Genomic DNA, 25,031 nt, shown 5'->3' with positions numbered 1-25,031 from the left:
CCCTGACTAATTGTTCTAATAACATGTAAATAAGAGGGCAGATACCACAGTACTCTTTCATTGAGAAATGAATCCCCATGCTGGACAATTTTTATTTAAGTGCAATATGTAAATTAAACTTAGGTTATATTTATCTATCTTTTTGTTGAGTATACGTATGTCCTTTCCTGGTTTGCACCTTTACTTATACTGTCTTGGCGGATTTGTTGTTGTTTGTATTTGTTCATTTAATCTGACTCTGGGACATTGTACCTGTTCTTTTTTGGCATGTGCATATGGCAATAAACTTTATTCTATTGTATTTTATTCTATAATGTCATGGATGTCATGCTATTCTGCTGTTGTTACGCCTGTGTTTGTTTGGGGTAATAAATGCACAAGTCTTGTGTGCACATTTTCTTATGTTTTCTGTCACTACCTGGGATGGTGGGGGTCAGCAGTCTCTGCCACTGTTATTTTGGGGGTCGTCGGCTGAAAAGTTTGAGAACTCCTGATCTACGACACATCTCATGTATGCCTAATTTCACACACGTTATATAAAAGGATAGAGGCAACATTTTTAATTAGTCTTTCTCCAACAATGGCAGATGGTACATGTGTGTCTGGGATTGCAGGACTAATGGCTCCTCAGTAGAACATTACCTAAAGCATCACACTACATTTTCCAGCTCACCTTCCTCTTAAGGAAATCCTTTTACTATGTGTTCACCAGGTAAACTAATAGGCAAGTCACTTTCTTCCATTTATTTACGTACAGCTCTCTGGCTCATACTCCAAGTGTCATATTGATTGGACCATAAGCAAGAAGAAAGGGGAAAACCTATAACTGAAACTACAGTAACTGCCCTTCTATGTGTTAACAACTTCTTTTAATTGAACAAAGAATTATAAGCGTCACTGCATCAAGAACCAAGATGCTAAGATGAATTTAAATGATGCATTGTGTCAATTACACAATTTAACACCAAACTAGTCAGTTGTAAATTAAAAAATTCTCCATCTTGTCTTGTAAAAAGTCTAAACAGGGGTTTGTCTCGGCCATGTCATGTTCCACCTCTAAAATGTAAGGTAGGCACTGTCCTAAACAAACTATTTGTTGTTTGGTTATACAATTCCACCCTGGAAGAAGTGATGCCAAAGTACTCAGACAAATGCATCAAGAACGAGGATCCAGAATAACAGATGACAAACTAACCAATTAGTTGATTAGTGATAAGCATGACATGTGTCTCATACACATGGTTAAAAGTGCCTTCCTGGTCTGGTGATTTCACAATGTGTGTGGAAAAGACCTTAAATTGCGGTCCGTTAGGGTTCGTGTTATGGTGAACACTTTTCTGTGAGATTCATCTTTTCAGGAGCATGAACTCTCCTTTTCTGGCTGCTTCCTCATCAAAAAACTGGGCTACTGCTTAATTTGTTGCCCATGGTTATTGTTAAATAAAGAGAAAAGTACTAGAAGTTTGTCTAAAGGTTTGTGTTCTATAAAGTCAATGAAGTAAAAAAAAAAAAAAAAAAAGAAAAAACATCCAAGCATGACTTTTGATTTTAGAATTGGCTTCTTTCGTAGATATCATTCATTGTATCTTTATGTGCTGTACTTGTTTATTTGTTGAACAAGCTACTGTCAATACACAGGCAAATAGGACGATAAAAATACATAATACTTTTTTATCTTTTTATGGTAACATTTTGAATTAAGTATTTTCCAGACAAGTTACATGAAAAAGAGTTCTCTATGTCAAGTTAAAAAGCTTTGTTTTTGATTTCACATGTAATGGGGAAAAGATGATGGCATTAGCAAGTGCCACAGAGACCAGATGGCACAAGTGGTTTTCCAATATTTTGAAATACCACAATACCACGAGAGGGTGATGCAAGCCTTTCTTAAATGAGTGAGTGTGTCTTTCCAACTGACGGAGACAGTCAATGTCCAAAGGTCTCAATTGCTACCAGGGAATATTGAAAAAGAACCAGTCCGTATCTTCAATCTGGCCTGTTAGATTGATATTTTAAAAAACGTGTTATGCAAAGTTCATGCGCAGATAGGAATTTTTATTTTTGAAGAATGTCATGCTGATGACATGATTTAGTTTTATGAATTGTCATTCTATGTTTGTGTTCTATTTGCAGAGTGGCACTTTTTGCACTTTAAATAGGGAAAAAGAAATGTGTTATTTATGTTAGTCTTCTTTTTATATTTTATATTCACTCGAGTTGAAAATGTCAGTGGCGGCTGGTGCATTTTTCTCCAGTGGGGCTACAACTCAGGGGTTTGTGTAGCTTTGAACAAATCAGTAAGGAAAATTCCAGTTACAAAACTGCTTTCAAACTAACAAAGTTTATTGCCACAGAATCCATAAACAAGTTCTTACAAATATAGTATATATACACAAGCGAGTGTGTGTCAGGGTTATTATACTTCTTGAAATTTAATTTGTTTTGTTTTTATTTTGTTTTACAGATTTTTTTCTTTATTTATTCATTTCTTAATTAATTAAATAAAAACGGTGACAATAGAAGTGCTAAATGAACATACTGTACATAATTTAAAATCTGACAAAATATAATTTAAGACCTTCAAAATTTGAATTCATCAAATTTAGTTTGTTCCTGGTTTGTTCATGTTTCTTTGCCTTTTTTGAAAAGTGCTTTAAATCGATCATACCTGTCTTTATCCCTGTTGGGTCTGATCCTGATTTTTTAAGGAGGCAGAATTATTTAATTTCTCTTTCTCCATTTTGCTTTTCTTTCAATCGTCTCCAACTTGGCTTCTCCTGTCAATCAGCCACTTTATGACGGATGACTGTGACGTCAGCCCCTCCCATGGTGGGAGGCTGGTGTTGTGTATCGACTGCATTCAACTCTGCGCAGCCGCAGACTGTGTCTGGGCACAGCTTACCTGTGCCCAGACACAGTTCATTGGCTTTTATTGAAGAGGAGTTAATGCACATGTACAACTTTAAACAAGAGTGAATGGGTAAAGATTACTCACCAATCAGACACGAAACAACTTTACTCATCATCATTATCTATATAAAATAGGATTATCTTAATAAATATATTTGTTTTGGAGCATTCATCATTATGTTTTTTTTGTCTTACTCAAATGAACGTGGTGAGTGGTGGTGTGGCATCCTAGTGCCCTCTATTGACCAGCCGCCACTGTCATACCCAAAGTATATGCAAATATGCTCAGAGTTAGTCAAATAAAAGCATGGTTTTTACCGGGGCTGGCTCTATGCAGGGACAAGAAGGGGCAGCGCCCCTTCAAATAAATGTCTTGCCGTCTCAAATCAAAGATTATGATTCTTCACTCCATGCTCAAATTTCACGAGAGACACGTCTATTACTCTCTGTTCTTGCACGTTTTCACATGTGTATTAGCAAGCAAGCCTGCTTGAAAAAGGTCCTTTTAAGGACTGAAACGTTGCGTTACCGGATTGATTTTTTTTCCCCCTTTTTGCTCTTTTACTCCTGTTGTAGATAGACGGGGATATGAGGGCGGGTGGACGGTGGCCTCCTACTGTCGGGACCGTGACAATTCCCAGTGTTGCCCCATCGGGCCTACTGCTGCTCTCCGCAGACCACTTTTATAACAGCCGTGAGCGGCGCATCTATGTGTCTGTCACAAAGGGGGTGCTACACACGTCTACAGTCAGGCTTACAGCCACTATTTTTTGACCCGTGGGACTACTTTTAGCCCCAAGTGTGTGTTATTTATAACATAATAAAACTGGCCCACCGTCTAAAAACGTTTCAGCCTCTAAGCCCCCTCCCACAATTCAGAGGCTGACTAATTATTTATCCACCTTTAAAAACCTGCCAGCCCCTGTAATGAAACACAAACATTAATTACTGATAATGCTAAAAGCAGTGAACACACATGCTCATCCTCTAGGACCACTACATGGTAGCCATGGAAGCTGAGTTTGAAGCCCTCCTGGGCATGCCCACAGCAGACTGGTGAGACCCCTTCCAGACAGCGTCATCCTGGGCTAGACACAACCTGGGGATGTGTTTACAGGATCAGACTCTGGAGCAGGTGGAAGCTCTCCTCAAATCTCGTGTAGCAGATGTGAATGAGCAGGGGGAGGAGGAGAGAAAGTGGGAGGCAGGGTCTCATCACCACCAGAGAGGGTCCCCCGACCAAAGCCCAACCATATCCCACCATCACCACCAGGGCTGAGGTGCATAATTCAGCTGACTCCAGGGCCGTAGCAGAGGTGTCCAGGGCCCACCTCAGAGCCACCTGGTTATTATTCCAACTGCATTTTTATGCAGTAATCAGTGCTACAAAACCATTGTGGAGAAGCTTTAACCCTGGCGGTATTGCAGAAAGCAGATTATGTGCAAACTCAGAGTAAGTTAACCCTGAGTTTAGGGGAAACTCTCAAACTATTCATTCGTTAAGAGAGGTAACTAAAACTGTCACCATGGTTACATACTCTGTGAACATAACCTGCTCGCTGGAAGGTTTACTATAAGAAACTGAGTCTCTACATGTGTAACCCCACATGAAGAAAGCTGTAGACATGGATTGCTCATTTATTCTCGATCCGATTGATATCGAGGAATGAAGAATCTTCAGACCCAGATTACTGGTAGATGTCCTTTCATTTCCAGATGAATATATGTTTGAACGCTATTACTTTTCATCAAACGGTATAATTTGTCTCTATAACATTCTCGTTCCATACATATTTCGCACCCAGCTATGTGCGCTCACATCACAGCAGAGTTTCTGCGTAGTGCCACATTTTTGTTGAAAACGGTAGTTTTCTGTACAACATTGGTGATGCACGATGTAGAGTGAGTTAATTAACTCTAGCACTGAAAAGCCTGTTACCAAACCTTTTACAAACATAAAAAAAAGTTTTATATAAGTTTTATTTGTGTAAGTCCTGGGGGTGAGATGAGCTTCCCCTGGGGGGGTCTGTCATGGTTTTGGCTAAGGGCTCCTCAGCCTCTGTCAGAGGTGGGGGACATTTTTTTGGGCCTTTGCCTTCTTTCGATTGGCTGAGCCAAATTTAAATTTAAATTTTAAAATCTTAAAAATATTGTGCGTCTAATTATGCTCTGTGATGAATTAATCTAATTAATCTCTTTTTTAATCTCACCTAAAAATTGCTGAGAAATGCCCTCAACTTGAGGTATTTTCATTTAAATTACATTATTGTGGCAGATCGAAAGTATGATGTACAGTATAACAAAGTGGCTTTATAAAGTCATGTATTGTTTTTAACAGACTTGAAACATTTCCATTCCTCTGTATGTGAGACTATAAAGGGCTGCTGACACCTTTAGTTTAGACCATCAGGGGAATATTGATGTGCACTTTTGTCAATCTTCAAATAATAGGAAATAGAAATGAAATAAAACATCAGGTTTATATGAAATGCTATAAGTTAGCACATCATAAACAGTAAGCAACACAATTAATGACGACCAAACTTGTTGTTTTTTCTCTCCCTCAGATAATATGAATTAAAAAAAACAGACCCATCAATCACAGTGCTGTAAATTAGCACATCAAAAATAACATTGTTCATCACAAATTTAACTCACTTTTAGTCGTAGTAGTAGTCATCCTCTACCACTGATAGTGGTCGACTGTCACACTACAATCATTTATCCACTCACTTTGTTCATTTATCACTCATGGATTTATTCATTTGGGCTCTGAACCCTGTCATCTTGTCCTAGCCACTCGGTCTAGAGTACCGTCTGAAGGGCCGCTGTCCACGCTAGCTGCTACATAGTTAACATTGAGGTGCTAGCTGCTACATATTTAGCATTGAGGTGGGAGAGCTTTGCTGCAGGATAGAAGATCTCCACTGATCCACAAACTCTTTCTTGCACAATTGCTCAAAGACTCCTCAGACTCCTCTGCTTCTATCGTTGTAGCCGCTGCATCAGTATTTATAGGTATACCGGGAACGCGTGCAATGAGAACAAGCGATTAACGTACATACGTACGTACGATACATTCTTTTAGTGGATTAATTTTTCCTGTAATTAATTTATCACAATTAACTTGTTAAAGTGACACCCCTAAATTAGATTTTCAATGAGTGTTAGTGTACTCATTATCACATTTTAAACTCTTAAATACTAAAATAGATAGGGTAAAGCAAAATGTGTAAACAATAAACATTGTATCAAGTGTCAATCTACTAGAGAGATGACGTGTTAAAACAACATTTTGTTAGGAGTTTAAATAACAACTTGAAGTAACCACTGAATTAATGTTTACTGTGTTTAATAGATCAAGGCAACTAAAATAATTTATGAATTATTTTTCTATTTTTTTTTTTGTTTCTTTTCTTTTTTTTTTTCTTTTTTTTTTTTTTATCACGTCATGTCACCTAAACTGGCCAATGTATTTAAAACCAAAGTGTGGAAGAATCAAAATGTGATCATAATATAAGCACCGCGGACAGCTACAGCACTTGATCCCGCCCCTTCTGCGTCCCCATCCTCGCACGGACCAATCACAGCCCTCGTTTCTTCTGTGCTGCGGGTACAACTGAGGGTTGTTCACAGCCCTGTTCACCGGAGAGCAAAGCTGCACTGCCGGCTGACACGATCAGCGGGGCTCGTTGTGCGTGTATCACTCTCACATCCAATAAAACCCGGCTACTTCCTACATTTCCAGTCCTCGTTGTGCGTGCACGCGTGCTCGAATGACATTGTCCCTGCATGGTTGCTGCGCCACAAGCTTCCAACTTGGAGCAAGTTTGGTAATTTATCTACTGGTTTGAAGTCAACATTCTTACTCGTTTTCTTCATCCACCTGGAAACCAGAAGCCCTGGACGACATGGAGAACGAGAAGTACTTACCGGAGCTTATGGCCGAAAAGGAAACGATGGATCCGTCTTTTCAGCACTCCCTGCGGCTCCTGGATCAAGGTACGCACACGCACGCACGCACAGGCACACGCACGCTCTACTAAACAGTGTCGGAGCTGCAGGCTGCTTGGCACTACCAGCCCGCCTACCGAGGAGATATAAATATGAGGATCTTGGTTATGCTGACACATTTTTAATGTTTAGTCACACTTGAAATAGCGCGCTTCGCTTTTTGCATTGAATGCAAGTTGCAGAAAAAGTGTGAACATGAGAAGGTAAAGCCCACATCTGCACCCTCAGCATAAGGCTTGACCAACTTTTAATTTATTTTTCACTAAAAAAAAAAAAAAAAAAAAAATGTAATTCGCTACATCACTGGTAGGTATAGGTGCCAGTTTTATTCCTTATTCGTTGGATTTGTGGTAAACGCTGTTTACAATATTTCTAACACTTTAGATGTCAAACCGTGTCCTTTCTTTGAATAAGTGGAACTCTAAACCCACCTGACATCCGTTGGTTTGCATTCATGCAGAAATCTTGTCTCTGTGTAAGCCACCCGTGCCTGTGCTGGATCCAATGATTTTATGATATAAACCTACGTATACACTTTGAATAAGTTGCAGAGATGATGCCTCAGCAGCAGTGGGAGATGCAATGTTGTCCTCTGCACAGCCATCCACCTCAAACTTATCTGACTCAGTCATGCACTAATGGTGATTCTACTCTGAAGTACTACTCAGGGGTGAGGTTCTTCACCATCTATAATCACTAGATATAGATCCTATACCATAGAGTGCTCCTCAAGGCTTAGGCACTCATTGCATCTGCTAAAGAAGTCATCAGTGAACTGTTGATTAATATAAAATGATTAAAGGGCTGGTCAAAATGATTTACACACAAGGGCAATATACTGTATATACAGACTTCAGACAATTCATTAAAAAAATATTAGGCTACCCATAGCCAAAGTTTGATGAGATAACAAATATTTAGTGATCCTAGTTCAGATATTGTTTTGTAATTATTAAAGTGTAAAGATTAAAATGTGTTTAAAGATTTTTTTTTTCTTTTTTAACTTTTGTCACCATTACTCTAGATTAAGGGATGGTCAAACTCTGATTTTCATCATCAAACAATATTTTAGTCTGTCTGAGGACAGAATTCTCACTTGAGAAACACCTGAAGTCCTTATAACAAGTTAAAAGCAATTTTATGGAGTTGATATCAGTTTTGTTGAAAGCCCTCCATAGACCAGTTAAAACATGCACAACAATACTACCAAGAATGCACTATGTTGCGTAGTTTGGAATTTAATGCAAGGATTATACATTAAACTGCAGTAATTTAGATTATTCAATATTATCTTTGAACGCAGTTTTCATAAAATTGATTTTAAAAAGCATGTGTGTGTGTGTGTGTGTGTGCGCGTGTGTGCGGCAAAGGTCATTTCCTTAAAGGCTTTAAAAATGAACATTTTGTTTTGTTTGCATTGAATGTTATAAAAGAATAAACTCATATTCTTACATACAGTACATGTTAAAATACATATAAATATGTACAGTGTACTGTATTATAACTCCTATATTATACATACAGGAGTTTATTTAGTTTAAGTTGGAAAATGAAATTACTTTTGATCAATTCATGTAATTGTAGCTAACATGGAAATGTTTGGTTACTGCCAGTACTGTACCGCAAATAATTTCTAGTATGAAGGAAATGCAGCTGAGTTTTACGCCGTTCTTTTTCCTTCCATTTTCCTTTTGTGTGACTTCTTTTTGACAGACTGAATTTGAGTGTGTGTGTTTTCTATGCAGTTGTACTTGGTGGATTTATCTCAAATATTGGATCCTACCTAAATTGACGTAAAAATGTATGACTATGGTGTATGAGTATGACTCATGACAATCAGGCTTTGCAATTTTAACAAAACATATTTTTGATGTAGCACGTTCAGTAAAGTTCATTTAGCATACTCTGAGTGGGGGCAACATTTACTGATACACTGTCAGAGTTTTGCAATAAACTTGTGATATTTTCTGAAGTAAACACTGCAGTGCATTAAAAATTGGCAGAAACAGTCAGCCGTTGACACCAAAACTATAAATACGGTTATCTCTCTCTTACACAACAGATGGGACTTGATGCAGCTTAATAGAAGACTTCTTTTGGCATCTTGCAGATGAGTTCTGGACATGATTATAAAATTGGCAAGGGGGGGATGCAGAACCACAGAGTTACTGTAAACAAACACTGGAGACCCTTGTCATTCAGGAACAATTATAAGGAATTGGAGAGGACATTGTGTTGGAAGCTTAAGGAATGCTGGCAGTCTGCTTTGATAAGTTCTGACCATTCACGGAACCCACAAGGACCATATATCTGCTCCTGTGATGAGACTTATGCAGTCGACAGCTTCTCGGAGGAAAATATTTCTTCAGCCGAAATAAGGGACAAGCAGAACGGGCAGTCTTCCTGGAAAGATAACTCCTTATTAGCATAATAATGTGGGCTTCCTAGACGAGACGTGAGGTTTGTGAGGTTCGTGGCAGGAAGCGTGTGGACTGCGAGCAACTAGCGGTTAGCAACCACCAAGGCCTGCTAGCAGCAGCAAGCTAGTTTTAGCCCTCCAACACAATAGGCTACTGTACGGAGAGGGACCGGTTGCTGTGGGGCTGCCGTGGCGCAGTTACCACGCTCCGGTCACCAGAGGAGAGAGGAGTTGATTGGTCTCGTATTTCTAGATCATGCCGAAAAATAAAAACGCTGTGATGGAGGAAGAACTGGAGGAAATAAAAATGACATTGCAATCTTTGACTGAAAAATGAATAAAGTGTCCAAGTGCCTGTCATTGCCTGATCTCGTTAAATCTCAGAAGCTAAACAGGTCAAGGCCTGGCTAGTAGTTGGATGGGAGACCACTGAGAATTCCATGTTTAACACAAGAATTTAACACATTTACTCCTGAAGTCACAAACTGCTTTAAATGACATTGATCCAGATATTCACTTTTATAACAATTTGAGACAAAACTGTAACTATTTTTAAGATAGTCAAATGTTACTAAATAATGTTGAAGATACTTTGTCAATTATACGACTTTAATAGTTGAAGCCTGCAGGCCAACTTTGACAATATAAAGGAATATTTTGATAACCTTTGCTTCACTCTTAATGTTATTGCAATTTCGGACACTTTGTTAAGTAGTAACTCAAATTTGAATTTAACACTTAAGGGTTATGAAATGTTTCACAAAAATAGAGAACACAAAAATGGTGGAGGTGTTGCACTCTTTATGGAATAAAAAAATGCAAACAAAAGTAAACTGTAGCTATTGAGCATGTAATGGAGTGCATAACAGTGGAGATTGTTTTGGAGACAAGAAAGAATATACTATCATATATTATCATGTGTATATAATGCTCCTGGAATGAATTTACAAAAAAAAAAAGTATTTACAGAGTGCATAGAAAAGATGTATGTTGACCAATCTAAAGAGATTATATTTTGTTGATATATTAATATTGACTTGTTGAAATACAAGAGTTATGGACCAACTGAACATTTTCTGAATACAATATTCAGTAATTAATTTTATCCACTGATTACGCTACAAGAATAACACTGACTTCGGCTTTGATAATTGATAATATATTTACCATGTTGGAAAACATTAATCTGAGTGGGATTTTGTTAAATGATATAGGTCATCATTTACCGGTTTTTACACTAGTCAAAGTAAAACAGGAACATTTTTTTGGAAACTGTACCTTACAAAGTGTTCAAATGCAGACCCAGGAGTGAAAGTTCAATGAATGCCTTACAACAAAACTTATCCAGACAAAGTTTGGATACAGTTCTTGGAGAAAATGAGGTAGATAAAGCATAAAATGAGTTTTTACAAATATTTAAATCTATCTATGATTAAACTTTTCCAATTCAAATGTACAAAATGGAAGTAAAAAAGAATGAGAGTCCATGGATGACAACAGGTCTAATGAATGTATGTAAAAAAAAAAAGCCCTGTACAAGACATTTTTAAGAAAAAGAACCTTAGAATCTGAAACAAAATATAGAAGATATAAAAATAAACTAACTAATATAATCAGAAACTCTAAGAAAGAATACTACACAAACCAGCTTGAAATAGGGTTACAAAAAGAAATTCTGGGAAAAACCATATTCTGGATTATATCATGCAAAATGGGAAAAAAAAAAGAAGCCAAACTGGAGGACATTGTAAATGTATTTAATGACTATTTTGTCAATATTGGACCTGAAATGGCAAGCAAAATTAATAATTAGGATTATGTAAATGTTTTAGACAATGTATTGGAAGGTAAAGGCTCATTGTTTATAAATCTCACAGACAAAAAAATAAATTATTGATATTGTTAATCAGTGCAAGAACAAAAAATATAGGGAATTTAATTAAATCAATATGACTCTAATCAAAAACACAAACTTGTTGTGCCCATAATTCACATTTGTCTCTCCAAATGAGACAATTCCCAGGTCATATGAAAATTGCAAAAGTTGTGCTTCTATTTAAAAATGATGATATCGTGAGGTGACAAATTATAGACCAGTTTCTATTCTACCTCAGTTCTCTAAGATCCTTGAAAAACTTTTCTAAATCGTCTTGATAAGTTTATAGAACAACATCAATTACTCAATGAATGTCAATATGGTTTTTAGAAAAAATAGATGTACTGCTTTTGCTTTAACTGAAGTATATGAGGAAACAACTAATAACATAGATAATAAGTTACACTCTGTAGGAGAATTTATAGACCTTAAAAAGCATTTGTTACGATGAACCACTAAATACTAGGGGAATGCGCATCAGAAATGCAGCATATCACCTGTGGTGTGCCACAAGGATCAATCCTGGGTCCTAAATTGTTTTTCACTATATATAAATTATCTTTGTTATATTTCTACCAAACTTAAATTTATACTATTTGCTGATGATAAAACTATTTTCTCAATAGAATTAAAGAAGCTGGAAACCTCATATAGCAAATATACAATCAAAAATGGCAAGGAGTTTATCAGTTATGTCCAGATCGAGACATCTGCTAAATTACATATTATATATCATTTGTTAATTTTCCCCTATATCAGCTACTGTATTGAGGTTTGGGCTAACACTTGTAAACTTTACAAACTTCAGAAAGAAAAGCATTAAGAATTGTTCATAATGTAGGATTTAGGAATCATACCAATGCACTGTGTGATCTCACATAATGAAAATTGAAGACTAAATTAAATTTAAAACTCTTGTGATGTATAAAGCAAGTCATAATCTTCTCTCTGTAAACATTCAAAAACTGTTTAAAAGTAGAGAAGGAAATTACAATTTAAGAGGAGAATTTGTGATGAGAAAACATTGCGTTCACATCATTCTTAAAAGTATGTGTATCTCCCAAGTAGGAATAACTTTGTGGAATAAGTTGGATAAAGACACTAAATGAAGCCAAACACTAGGACACTTTAAAATAATGTATGAATACATTTTCATTAGGAAATATGATGGAGAACATTCATAATTATAAATTATTGTACCATGTTTTTATTTTTCAATGACTACAACCGATAAATCCTTACGGGACATTTTGTACAATCATAAACAAAAAAAGATATTTGCTTGTGTTACTTGTATTACTTTGCTATTTGTATAGATTTTCAGAATTGTAAGGTGTATTTCTGTTGTACGACTATAAACGATAAATCCTTATTTGAACACTTTGTACGACAGGAAGTAAGATATTTGTTTTGTTATTTGTATGACTTTAAATTGTGCTTTTCTTTTTCCTTTGATTGTTCGACCGTAAACGATTGTTAATAATGTACAAGCATAGACTTATGCATGTGTAGTTTGCATGAGTATGCGCTGAAAGTTTGTCAAATGATGTTTTAGATGCACGAGAGATGAGGGATCAGGTTTTTACAAGTTCTTTGAACTTGTTCCTGCTCCTTTTGAGCACAATTTTGTTATTATGTAAAACAAGTTTGTAATATGCTGCTGAAATGAATAAATGAATGAAAAATTAAATGAAATGTGTTAACATCTCATGTGGTACGAAGCACATCTGTTACCAGTGTTGCATCTTTGTCTATTTTCAATTCCTGACAGCATTTTTTTGTCAAAATTACTGATCAGTCATTAAGTGTTTTCTTTTATTTTTTTTATACAGTATGTACTGTATCGCTATTTTAAAGGACCACTCAGCAAACCACATGTGGTCTGTTTGTTTGAATAGCCCTGCTGTGAAGTCTACTTTACATCTTTTTTAATGGAGGGCAAGTAGGAAAACGCATGGAGTAGAAAAATTCAAATTAAATGTCACACAACTATATTGCTCTTCAAAGTAGTTAGCAACACTAATGGATGCTAAATGTTGCATGCAGAATAATTGTTTTCCCAAAGCTTAATTTTTTTTTTTTTTTTGATTGTAACGGCTAATAGTAGCTATTGCATACAACAGAAAACAATGTGCCTATAATAATACCTTACCTGTCATTTAAATCAATAATTAGTTGGTAGCTAGCATGCTTTATAATTGGCAGAGCTTTTCCTAATGACGATATCAGAAAAATAAAATTATTTTATTAATTAATGGAGACAATCATTTATCTAAAGGGACCACTTCACAATGGAAAACAATGTACCTTACCTTGCTATTAAAACAACGGTTAGTTGAGCAGTTGCTAGCTAACCCATTTTGAATAGCTTTAATAAAATTAATAACAGAATTTTAACTAGAACTGTGTTTTTCTTATCAAAGGAAAACAAGAGAACACATTAAGGCTGGGCGATATATCGGGATTCAAGATATTTCGTGTTTTCTATTTTGATGATAAAGAAAATTACAATATTGCCTATATACAGTATATATATATATATTTTTTTTTTCATAGCTTATTTTCTAGAGATGCACCGAATATTTGGTAAATCAAAAATCGGGCTTCAAGCGTCGATGTGTATTTATCCATAGATTATAGCTTCCAAATTTCAGCCCGATCCGTTCACGAATAACAGAAGAGTAGCAATTTCAACTAGTGTACACAAGAAGAAGAAGAAGAAGAAGAAGAAGAAGAAGAAGAAGAAGAAGAAGAAGAAGAAGAAGAAGAGTGGCGTTTTGAGTCCGCTAGCCTGGCCTAAAAACCCTAAATAAAATAACTAAGACTCCACACAGCATGAATTGAACAGGTGTGGAGGGAAAAGTAACCTTGACTTTGACTTTGTAATTCACACATTTTCTTTCTCATCAACACAAAAAATGGTATTTTTAGCTTGGCTCGAATTTAGTCTCGAATGAGAGCAGTTCCTGGGTCAGAATGCCCAGAAGTGAACAGAAATAAGCTCTGGCATTGGATCAAAGACAGAGATATCGTTTTGTTCGGGGAAACAGAGCTTTGTAGTGATAATGATCTGAGCCACACAGCCAGGTTTGCTGGGGCTGCAGCTGCGAGTGTGTCTGAGGCTGAGGGCTGACTGCTGATTTGACCTGCAGGTTTATTTATTCATTCAGATGTGGCGAACTTACAAGTGAACTGTATGAGAGCAGAGCAGGGGAGCCCAAGAAGCCCACTTTACATTCAGACAAGTGGTGCTGTGGTGGATCCGTGTTTGCACTGCTCTGTTCCTGGCTTTAGCTAAAGCTCCCACTGGAATCCTGGGATCAAAACCCAGGCTATGGACTGACCTCAGCCGTTAAAAGTTAACTATGCATCAGTCACAAATGAGCCACGTTAGGGCTGCACGATTATGGCCAAAAATTAGAATCACGATTAATTTGTATCAATATTGTGATCACGATTATATATAATATAATAATCAATTATTCATCATGTTAAGAAAAATTCTGTATTTCTTTTCCACTACTTTCAAAAACAACAGTTTACAGTGCAAATTGAAGCTTTAAATAAAAAATTATACCAAAAAATGTAAAATACACCAACTGTTAACTGAATAAATACTCTTTAACAGAGTGCTTTCATGAAATGCAACTCATTGGAAATAATTACAGCTCACAGCTCTCATCAATCCACCAAATCATTCAAAGCTAGCGCTGACTAATGGTTGAGAAAACCTAACAAGGTAACCAATAGATACGTAGGAAATAAATTAGATCGTAGATAATTTAGTGTATTTTACAGCTGATTTAGGACCCGTTATCATAAGAGATGCTAACAGAAAGCTAACACAAGAGGAAAGTTAACTTTTATCAGGTTGTTTATTTCAGGCTCAGTAATTGTGATTAATTGTAATATAAATGCAGTAATTGAGAATGTAATTGTAATTGACTTTCTGATTATAAAAACGTATTCTAATTTAATTGTAATTGGAAAAAAAAATGCTGGTCATCTGTAGTTGGGATTGAATTGTAATTGAGCATGGATAATTGAAAATGTAATTGTAACTGAAAAATGTAATTGACCCCAACCCTGGTTGTGAAATACTGTCCTATTAAAGACAATGAGTATCAGTTCTTCAGTGATTTTTTAAGTATTCAGAACCATCTGCTTTTTCATTCAGTAACACAGAGACCTGCCTGATCCTATTTTCTGCCCGGTTCTTATCATTTTCAGTCCACCTACCGTAATAATTGTCCATGCATTTTTACCACTGCACTCTATCACTATATTCAGTCACCACAGTGGTGTAAAGGCTTGCCCCAGGTACGGATTGTTGATGTAATGCCAAGACTGTCACATTTCTCATGTTGAATATAATGCTGTGTTCTAAATGTGACGTTGATATTACAAATGCATTTTTTACCACACCTCCCTCTACCTGCGTACATACTGTACATTAGTGAAGAACTGCCTTGAGCTTTCTTGCAAGACAGCTATCTAGAAAGAGGAGATTGGATTAAAGCAGCCAGTCAGGGGGCTTTAATAATGCAAGGTGCACTTGTTTAGGCAGGAGTATGTTGAAAGGTGATATTCCAGCTCTTTGGTAAGGAGCTCATTTAGAGGTGTTGTTGCTAACTCCCTGCTAAAGCGAGCTAATAGAGGTACTTTTTAATGATGGCCTTCTCGTCTGCACAACAACAGCTTTGTCTTTCTATCAGAACTACATTCAGTTGTTATGGGTTCAGACTAGGCCTGGGCAATATATCAAGATTTAAGATATATTGAGTTTTCCCCTTCGGTGCAATAGAAAGTTACAATATCGCCTATATCGAAATATTTTTAATTTTTAGCTTATTTTCTATAAAAATACTCATTATAGGAGTCGCTGCTTTTGCTACATCTTAGAACAGCATGAAAAGCACAGTTACCGTAGATCACACGTGTCAAACTCAAGGCCCCACAAGGCCAGCATCCAATTCGGCCTGCAGGAAAAAGTAAAAATGACAGAGAAAACATCAATCATTGTGGAAATGAGACTCAACAATATATACAGGGGCTCACAGTTTTACCCCCAGGCTTATATCGCATGATTGCAGTCATTTTTCATGTTAAACAAGTTGAAAAAAACTTAACATTTGTACAAAATCCGGACATTTTCCGTAAATTATTACGTAATATTGTTCTTAATTAAATGGAAATTTTAAGTGAAGATCCTGTTGGGATTGATACCTGTCACCCATTGCTTGTATCTTGTCGGTTTCTTACTTATTTTGTATTTTATGTATACGTAGGAGTGCAAACTAGGGCACAATAAGGATGAAATGACTCACTTTCCTGCTTAAAGTCTGTGGCTCACTTGATATGAAGCTGTTCCGTATTTGGCCCCTGAACTAAAATGAGTTTGACTCTCCTCTGAGTGCATCCTAACCCAGACCTACCCCTAAACAAGCCACACTACAGAACTCACTCACACATGCTGTCCTTTTTTGTAGAAAACATACACACATATTGTGCAGCTGTTTTTTAATAAATGTGTCTGTGTGGCTTTTTGCTTCACCAAATTTTACTACAGAATTGTCTTTCTGGTCAGACTTTTTTGAGTTATAAAACATCAAGATTTATATTGTTTATCACTATTTTGAGAAAAAAAAACAAAACAAAAAAAGACATGGAGATATGAATTTATTTATTTATTTATTTATTTATTGGAGGATATGCCCCTTGAGATGGAACATCTCGTTTTCGAGGGGGTCCTCAACTTACATAAAATGACAGATACAACAGAGCAGACAATACAAAAATTCAATATTTCAAAAATAATAAATACAACAAAATATAGATAAACACACACACATACACACCCACACACACACAGTATACATTTAACAGTTGCTCAAAACAGTAAATATTTTATACAAAAATAAATAAGTAATAATAGTGATATCATTAATAGTAGCTATCTAATGATAGTAAAAACTTTCATTAGATTAAATGAATAAAAAAGGTTTAGGTTACATAGCCTATAATCAAAAACACTGACAGATATTCTGGAGATGGAGGATAAGAGCATTTTTAAACGGAGACACAGAGGTTAGAGAGCGGATCGATAATGGGAGAATGTTCCAGTCAAATGAAGCTTTATATTTGAATGAAAATTTACCGACTACTTTTTTGACTCTAGGGACTACAAGATATGGTTGATCAGCATGACGCAAACTGTATGACGATCTGAAAGGAATTATATATTGTTTTAAATAATCAGGAAAACTTAAATTAATACATTTAAATATAAATAATAGCCAGTGAAGCTGTCGTCTAGATGCCAGAGAGAGCCATGACAAATGTTCATACGTTTGGCAGTGGTGAGTTCTAGTTAAGATTTGAATATGTAAAAGTATGTACTGTACAATAGGAGTAGGGATGCCATGATTTTTTTCATCTTTCCATGTTCTGTATCTGCTAATCTGAATACTTTCTTGATGCAATACTTCAATTTCTCGGCTTTATAGATATTGTACTTGGATTTCTTGGTTTACAAATATTATTTGCACTAAACATGGACTTGTGATCACTCTATTTACCTGAGATGAAGATCTGGGAGCAGAATGTGCTCCCTAACCCTGAGGGTTGATCGCCAGGGTTAGGGAACACGGTCTATTTCAGTAATCTCACAAGCAAAGTCTATTGTTTTCAGCAGATGCAGTTTCTCAGATTTTTTAGATATCAAACTGGCATCGTGGATATCTTTCATTTTACTGGACATGGAGAACATCACACGAACAAAAATGTATTTGCTGTAGGATTTTTCTGGACAAGGTTCCCGCAGATCCTTAAAAAATCTTAAAAGGCATTAAATTCATGAATCAAAGAATAAGGCCTTAATTGTCATTAAATGTCTTAAATCAATTTTTCCAAAGTCTTACATTTTAACACATAAGTAGAATTTTATGATTGTAATTAGTCACATTTCAAAAATGTAAATTGCAAATTGTGTAATTGCCTGTCCAACAAAGATTTTTCTAATTGGCTTTTCTTAATGGTTTTTATTATTTTTGTAGTTTTATTGTTGTTTTACAGATTTCTGTGTTTTTTCCTGTTATATTGTATATTTTATTGTCATTTTCTGTATTTTACTGTCATTTTGTGTATTTTACTGTCGTTTTGTGTATTTTACCATTGTTTTGTGTATTTTACTGTTATATTGTGTATTTTACTGTTGTTTTGTGTATTTTACTGTCGTTTTGTGTATTTTATCGTTGTTTTGTGTATTTTACTGTTATATTGTGTATTTTACTGTTATATTGTGTATTTTACTGTTGTTTTGTGTATTTTACTGTCGTTTTGTGTATTTTTGTGTGTCTACTTTTGCGGCTGCCAGTTGCACATCTGCATTAGTAGACACAAGAAAAAAATTACCCTAACCTTATGTAATTGATGTAGCAAAACCAACTTCATAGTAAACAACATAATTGGGGAAATCCCCAATTATGTTGTTTACTATGAAGTTGGTTTTAAATTGAATTTCAAATGGCAATAAAAAGTCTTTGACTAAAGCTGTAGGAACCCTGCTGGAGATCATTCATACATTTTTTTAGGTGTGTAATGATTAGTTTTAACAACAATTCGATTTGTATCATGATTCGTTGTTGCCGAGAAAAGCCATTTTTAAATTAAAAAAAAAAAAAAAAACTACCCAATGCCAACTTTTCTATTTTATGCAAAGAAAACTTGCTGATCAATCTTGCACAATTGGAATTGTTTCCAGCGTTAATTTTGTATTTTCTACATAAAGTTTTTCAAACAATGTCAATATTGACATTTATGCCTTTCCTGAACCTTTTCATGTTTCAAAAAAAATAAATAAATAAATTTGCTCACAATTACCATATATTGAGATTTCCTTTTTTTTTTTTATTCCATAGAGATTTCTGTTGAGATGTATTTATTCATTTTCGTTTTCATCCAGTTTTGTATTCGTTCTTTCGCAATAGATAAATAAAATAAAAGAATAAGTAGAAATTTAAATTTTGTACCATATTATGATTAGAACCTTTACATCCTCAGTTTTTACGATTTATCGTATCATACGACATTATCACAATAATGTGTGACTATGGAGCTTTTGTCTTGCAAATAGCTATTTATTGATAATTGTACTTTTTAAGGTTAACCATTTAACAATTTGCAAATTTCTTAAGCTTGATTTTGCATTACATTTGACTTTGGTACCTTGCCTTCCCTCTAAGCCCCCCCCCCCACACACTCTCCTCTAAACTTTCGTTCCTTTCCCTTCTTCTTTATTGATGTTGTTTTGTGTGTTTGGCAGCTTTACAGAGATGATTGCACTGGATTAGCTACTCCCCCTTCCCCACTCATCCCATCCATTTTGTGTAATCCAACTCAATTTAATTATGTTTATCGTTCCACCTCGCTGGCACTGAGGAGCAGCAGCACACCTTTACTGAGATAAGCCCGGGGACCTCGTGGCTCTTTGCTGGCAGAGCGTCTGTCTGAGCCTGTTGCTTTACAAGCAGATGGTGTAAATCTCCTACACTCTTGGTAAATAATGTTTGCTCAATGATTATCTTTTAGAGCTTCTCTCAAAACTTTCCTGAATTATGGGAAAAAAATACATAAGATTAAGAACCAGAGATTGAGTTTTTTTAAACAGAGTTTGCAGTTTCGGACATTTTATATCCCTCACCTCCTTAGTCCTCACTTATTAAAGATATTTGTCCTAAATGGAAACAGCTGTTTGTAGTATATCTGTGACAGGCATGTGCACAGAAAGAGCCCTAGTGGTGCTCAAGCACCTTTGCCTGCATGAGAAAAGTGCTGAACCCTCAACCTGAAACGATTATGCTACGTTCACACCAAACGCGTTTCGAGCGTCGAAATTGTGCCTCACTCCCGTAGGTCTACGCTTGTGCTCAGTGAATCAGATGCTTATCACCAGCGTCAATGACTCTCTGGACGTGCATCCAAACATGTTGGGAAGTGAGCGCGTTTAGGGGAGGGGCTTCTCTGTTGCCGGTGGTGTTCATACGATGGATGATACGATGGGCGATCAGTTGTGTTCATATTTCACCCAGTGACTGTGAAGTGGTGTGGAACATAGTGTTTCCGGTCATATGCATTTTGGTGTGACCCTAACCCACTGTGACGTTAAAGGGCTATAGAGAAGTGTGGTGAATGGACAATAAAGTTTGGAATTCCTTGCTGAACACGCCCCCTCCGACACCCGTTCATCAGCTCTACATTATTGAGAGAGTGGCTTGGCTTTATTTGTGCCTCGGCGCCGTGTCTGGATTCACCAGAGCTGTGCACGGACGAGAGTCGCTTTCAGCGCTACTTCCGTCTCGACCTGCTGACCTGCATCGGCGCTCGCATCTCCTACTAGGACACCAACTACAGGCGCTCTATTCCAGCAGAAGAGCGCCTGTCCATCTGTCTCCAGTTAGTGTTTTTTTTTTTTCATTATTCTGAATTTGTCACAGTTGGGGAAAGATTCTGATTGGTTGATGCGCCGCAATATGCGGCGCGGAACGCGCAGCGGGACCTCTCGACGGTCCTAGAAGTGCGTCCACCATATACTGTCTCTGTAAACCTGATGCTGTTGACGCTTTGGATGAGTTTGGTGAAAATGAGATGAATGAGATGAGTCGATGCATCATTTTTTAGACACTAGTTCTGGTTTTTGCTTTTTGACGTGCCGTGCACCGCATGCCCCGACTGCTTTTAACCACTGCTGCCACACTTCCCCTATTTACAGATATACAGGTACTTCCGCCCACTACACGGGCTGACCTGTGTAGGTCAGCCCGTTTTATCTGGTGATAAAAGCGGCCAAAACCAAAGTTTACTTTAAAGGAAAAAAACACAGAGGATGTATCAAAGAGTAACTATTGGTCAGGTTTAATACTTTTATTCATAATTAAGGAAGATACACCTTTAAATATGGGTCTAAAATCATAAGCTTTTCAGTTTAATTGCATATAAAACAAATGCAAGCATTACTTAAGACATATAATTACCTGCACCTTCTTGTAATTTGAGGGTGGCAGTCACCCCAGTGGTATATGTCATTGTGTCCTTGGGCAAGGCACTTCACCCACATTGCCTAGTATGAATGTAGTGTGTGAGTGAGTGTTGGTGGTGGTCAGAGGGGCTGATGGTGCACTTTGGCAGCCTTGCTTCCGTCAGTCTGCCCCAGGGCAGCTGTGGCTACAATAGTAGTTTACCACCACTAAGTGTGGCGTGAAAGAATAATCCCTTAATTCTGTAAAGCGACTTTGAGTGTCCAAAAAAGCACTATATATAATTGATGCATTGTTGTTCAATCAATCAATCAATCAATCAATCAATCAATCTTTATTTGTATAGCGCCAAATCATAACCAATGGTATCTCAAGGCACTTTACAGTAGAGCAGTCTTAAGGACGGACTCTTCATTTTATGGATACACACATATGCATATATACGTATATACACATACATATGTATCCCACACCCAACATGAATTCATCATGGCGGCAAGGAAAACCTTCTGTTAAGCAGCAGGAACCTTGTGTGGATCCCATTCCTATGATGAACAGCCATCCACGTTATGCTGTGTTGGGTGTGTGCAGAGGAGAGGGTGGAGACAGAGCCGCTGAGACTCTGTAACTCCACACTAAGGATCCCACGGACCTGCAAGACAAAAGCCAGAAGGAGTACAGGAGCAAACACACAAGGAAAGAAGCAGACATAGAGGGAGTGTTTGAGAGAGGAATGGGACCCTCTCCGGTCCCTCTCTAACCTAAATGACCTCTCTCTTAACGCCCTCTCCAACCTCTCTCCAACCGAGCATGTTGTTGTTGTTGTTGTTGTTGTTGTTATGTATCAAAGTCTCACAATTCTACATACTGCAGCTTTAAGGAAGCGGGCTTGTAATCAGAAGGTCATCGGTTCTGATCCAATCTAGTCCATCACTGTGGGATGTTGAGCATGTCACCCTAACTGCTAATGTTGTACGTTGTTTTGGATAAAAACATCTGCTAAATGAAATTGTAGAATTGTAGAAAAACCAAAAGTAGATTTTTTCGCAGTTTGACACGCCTTCCTATCTTTAATGCTCTGTTTCTCAAACTTACAGATCTGGAATCATGCCACCCATACAACAATAAGAATATGGGACCACCTAATGATAAATATCCTTTTGAGCATGTCACTCAAGCTTGGATGTAGGGCCCTATAAAATCCACGTTAAGATTAAACTTAAGATCAGATTACAACAATAAATCAAACAAGAGACTTTACCTCTTCAACATATCAACTTCACGTTTCACGAAACATGTAAACATGCGGACTGCACTTCTTAAATACTCTCTGAACTTAACAGGACAGTACAAGACAGGACAAGAAAAAAATAAATAAATAAATTGCAGCCTTTTTTTTACTTAGTTTTATGATATAGCGATAATATCAGAAATGCAATAAATCGTTCAGCCTTACTAGTGATTAATTCTTTCTTAAAAATGACTTAATTTTTTCTCTTTGGCTCAGAAGTTCAGAACAACAGTACGCTCAAATCACCCCAAATCTCATGAGATGGATTGTGATGGTTTTGTGAAATTTTTATCAAGTAGGATTTTGCAGAAAATTTGACTTATCTCATCTAAACACTCACTACGCATTTAATCAGCAGTTTTATGTGGTGTGTGATATTCTCACAAAACGTGTGTGAGGGTATTTTCTGTCATATTGCTATTTCCGCTTCAGGAACTTAATTCTGAGATTTACGTCTGTTTTCCGTTATCCTGTAAATGCTAAGATGCACGCTGATAGCAGAGTTGACTTCCAGCAGGATAACGCACCCTACCTCCGAGAAGAATTGTTGAGAAATAATATGAGCGACACAACGACCTGGCCTCACAACGACGGTTTAGCCTGGCCTCCATATTCCCCAGAGCTTAATCTAATCAAGCTTCTAAATGATTTTATGAACAAACCAAATTTGATCAATAGAGACTCGACATCCTAAAAACACAAAAACAGACAGTCATAATGTTTAAGCCAATCTGTTTAGGAACAATGAAGAAGAGACTTTGTTACAGCTGAAATCCAATTATGAAAAATGCAAATTGTCTGAGAGAGACTCTATTTTATGAAGCATCGTTTGAAAGAAGCAAATGGTGCCTGAAAGCTATTGTTCTTTTACAGCTAACCACCAAAGACATTCATCTTATTCTGATCCTTCGTAATAAATCTCACTCTCATCTTTGTCATAACAGAAAAGAAGCAGAAAGCAGTTTTTTTTTTTTTTTTGGTGATGGTGAACATGAATGTTTAATAATCACAGTGGTGTCTGGCATTAGTGAATAAACATGAAGTGAACTCTGCGCTTAGATAACAATCCTAAAACTTTAAAAACAACAAAAGATAACAATCCTAAACCTACAAAACAAATAAAAGATAACAATCCTTAAACTATAAAAACAATATAAAAGATAACAATCCTAAACCTACAAAACAAATAAAAGATAACAATCCTTAAACTATAAAAACAATATAAAAGATAACAATCCTAAAACTATAAAAACAACATGAAAGATAACAATCCTCAAACTATAAAAACAACAAAAGATAACAATCCTAAAACTATAAACACAACAAAAGATAACAATCCTAAAACTATAAAAACAACATGAAAGACAACAATCCTAAAACTATAAAAACAACATAAAAGATAACAATCCTAAAACTATAAAAACAACATAAAAGATAACAATCCTAAAACTATAAAAACAACAAAAGATAACAATCCTAAAACTATAAAAACAACAAAAGATAACAATCCTAAAACTATAAAAACAACATGAAAGATAACAATCCTAAAACTATAAAAACAACATAAAAGATAACAATCCTAAAACTATAAAAACAACAAAAGATAACAATCTTAAACTATAAAAACAACATAAAAGACAACAATCCTAAAACTATAAAAACAACATAAAAGACAACAACCCTAAAACTATAAAAACAACATAAAAGACAACAACCCTAAAACTATAAAAACAACATAAAAGACAACAACCCTAAAACTATAAAAACAACGTAAAAGATAACAATGCTAAAACTATAAAAACAACACAAAAGATAACAATCCTAAAACTATAAAAACAACAGATAACAAAAAAAACAAAACATGAAAGACAACAATGCTAAAATGAATAAATAATTAGTTAAAAGCTAATTTGAAAAGTTGGGTCTTGAGCCTGTTTTTAAAAATATGGACGTTCTCTGCAGTCAAAACACCAGCAGACCTTCCTCTATTTATTTGTTTCTCGTTCACTTTCCTTCCCATCATATGAACTTCCAACATAATCATTAAAAAAAGGTATATATGAAGTAAAACCTTTCTGAAACGGCGAGCAACTTCAAAGCTAACAAATCCTCCAAAGGGCTACCAGATTTAGTGGCTGTGTGTTGTTGTTACAAATGAGCATTAAAAAGCCCTTGTTTACCTGACGGACACAGAAAAATATGTTTTATGTTTTTTGAGCAACTTAAAATGTAATTTATTTTTGGATTATTACTTACTGTGTTTTGTTGGACATTAAAACAACAGTTTCAAAACATGCACTTTATTTTTCAATATAAACATAGGTAACTCGTAAACAAAGTATAAAAGTGTATCGAGCGGACTTTCGACTGCTCTGTTTAACAGTCACGCCGGAGGTGAATTCCTCTTTAAAGCGGAATACAAGTTAATTCCTCTTTAACCTGACCTTGTAAACACATAATTCCTAATGCTAATTTAATTCTGAATTA

At 36.1% G+C, this 25,031-nt stretch overlaps 1 protein-coding gene across 2 annotated transcripts in view; it reads left to right on the top strand.

The window, feature by feature from the left end:
- Positions 1-6,569: 6,569 nt before the first annotated feature.
- The window catches only part of khdrbs3 (KH domain containing, RNA binding, signal transduction associated 3), a 217,158-nt gene continuing 198,696 nt past the window's right edge, over positions 6,570-25,031 (top strand). For both annotated transcript variants that reach the window (XR_003675116.1, XM_028461744.1), the window contains exon 1: positions 6,570-6,912. Coding sequence is in view for 1 of the 2 variants with exons in the window: in XM_028461744.1 (XP_028317545.1) it covers positions 6,822-6,912 (91 nt within the window). In the remaining variant the exon portion in view is untranslated. The remainder of the gene's footprint in view (positions 6,913-25,031) is intronic.

The sequence above is a fragment of the Gouania willdenowi genome, chromosome 11, assembly GCF_900634775.1.
Source record: "Gouania willdenowi chromosome 11, fGouWil2.1, whole genome shotgun sequence".
NCBI lineage: Eukaryota > Metazoa > Chordata > Actinopteri > Blenniiformes > Gobiesocidae > Gouania > Gouania willdenowi.
The sequence above is the reverse complement of the archived record's forward strand: the minus strand, read 5'-3'. Positions and strand labels throughout refer to the sequence as shown.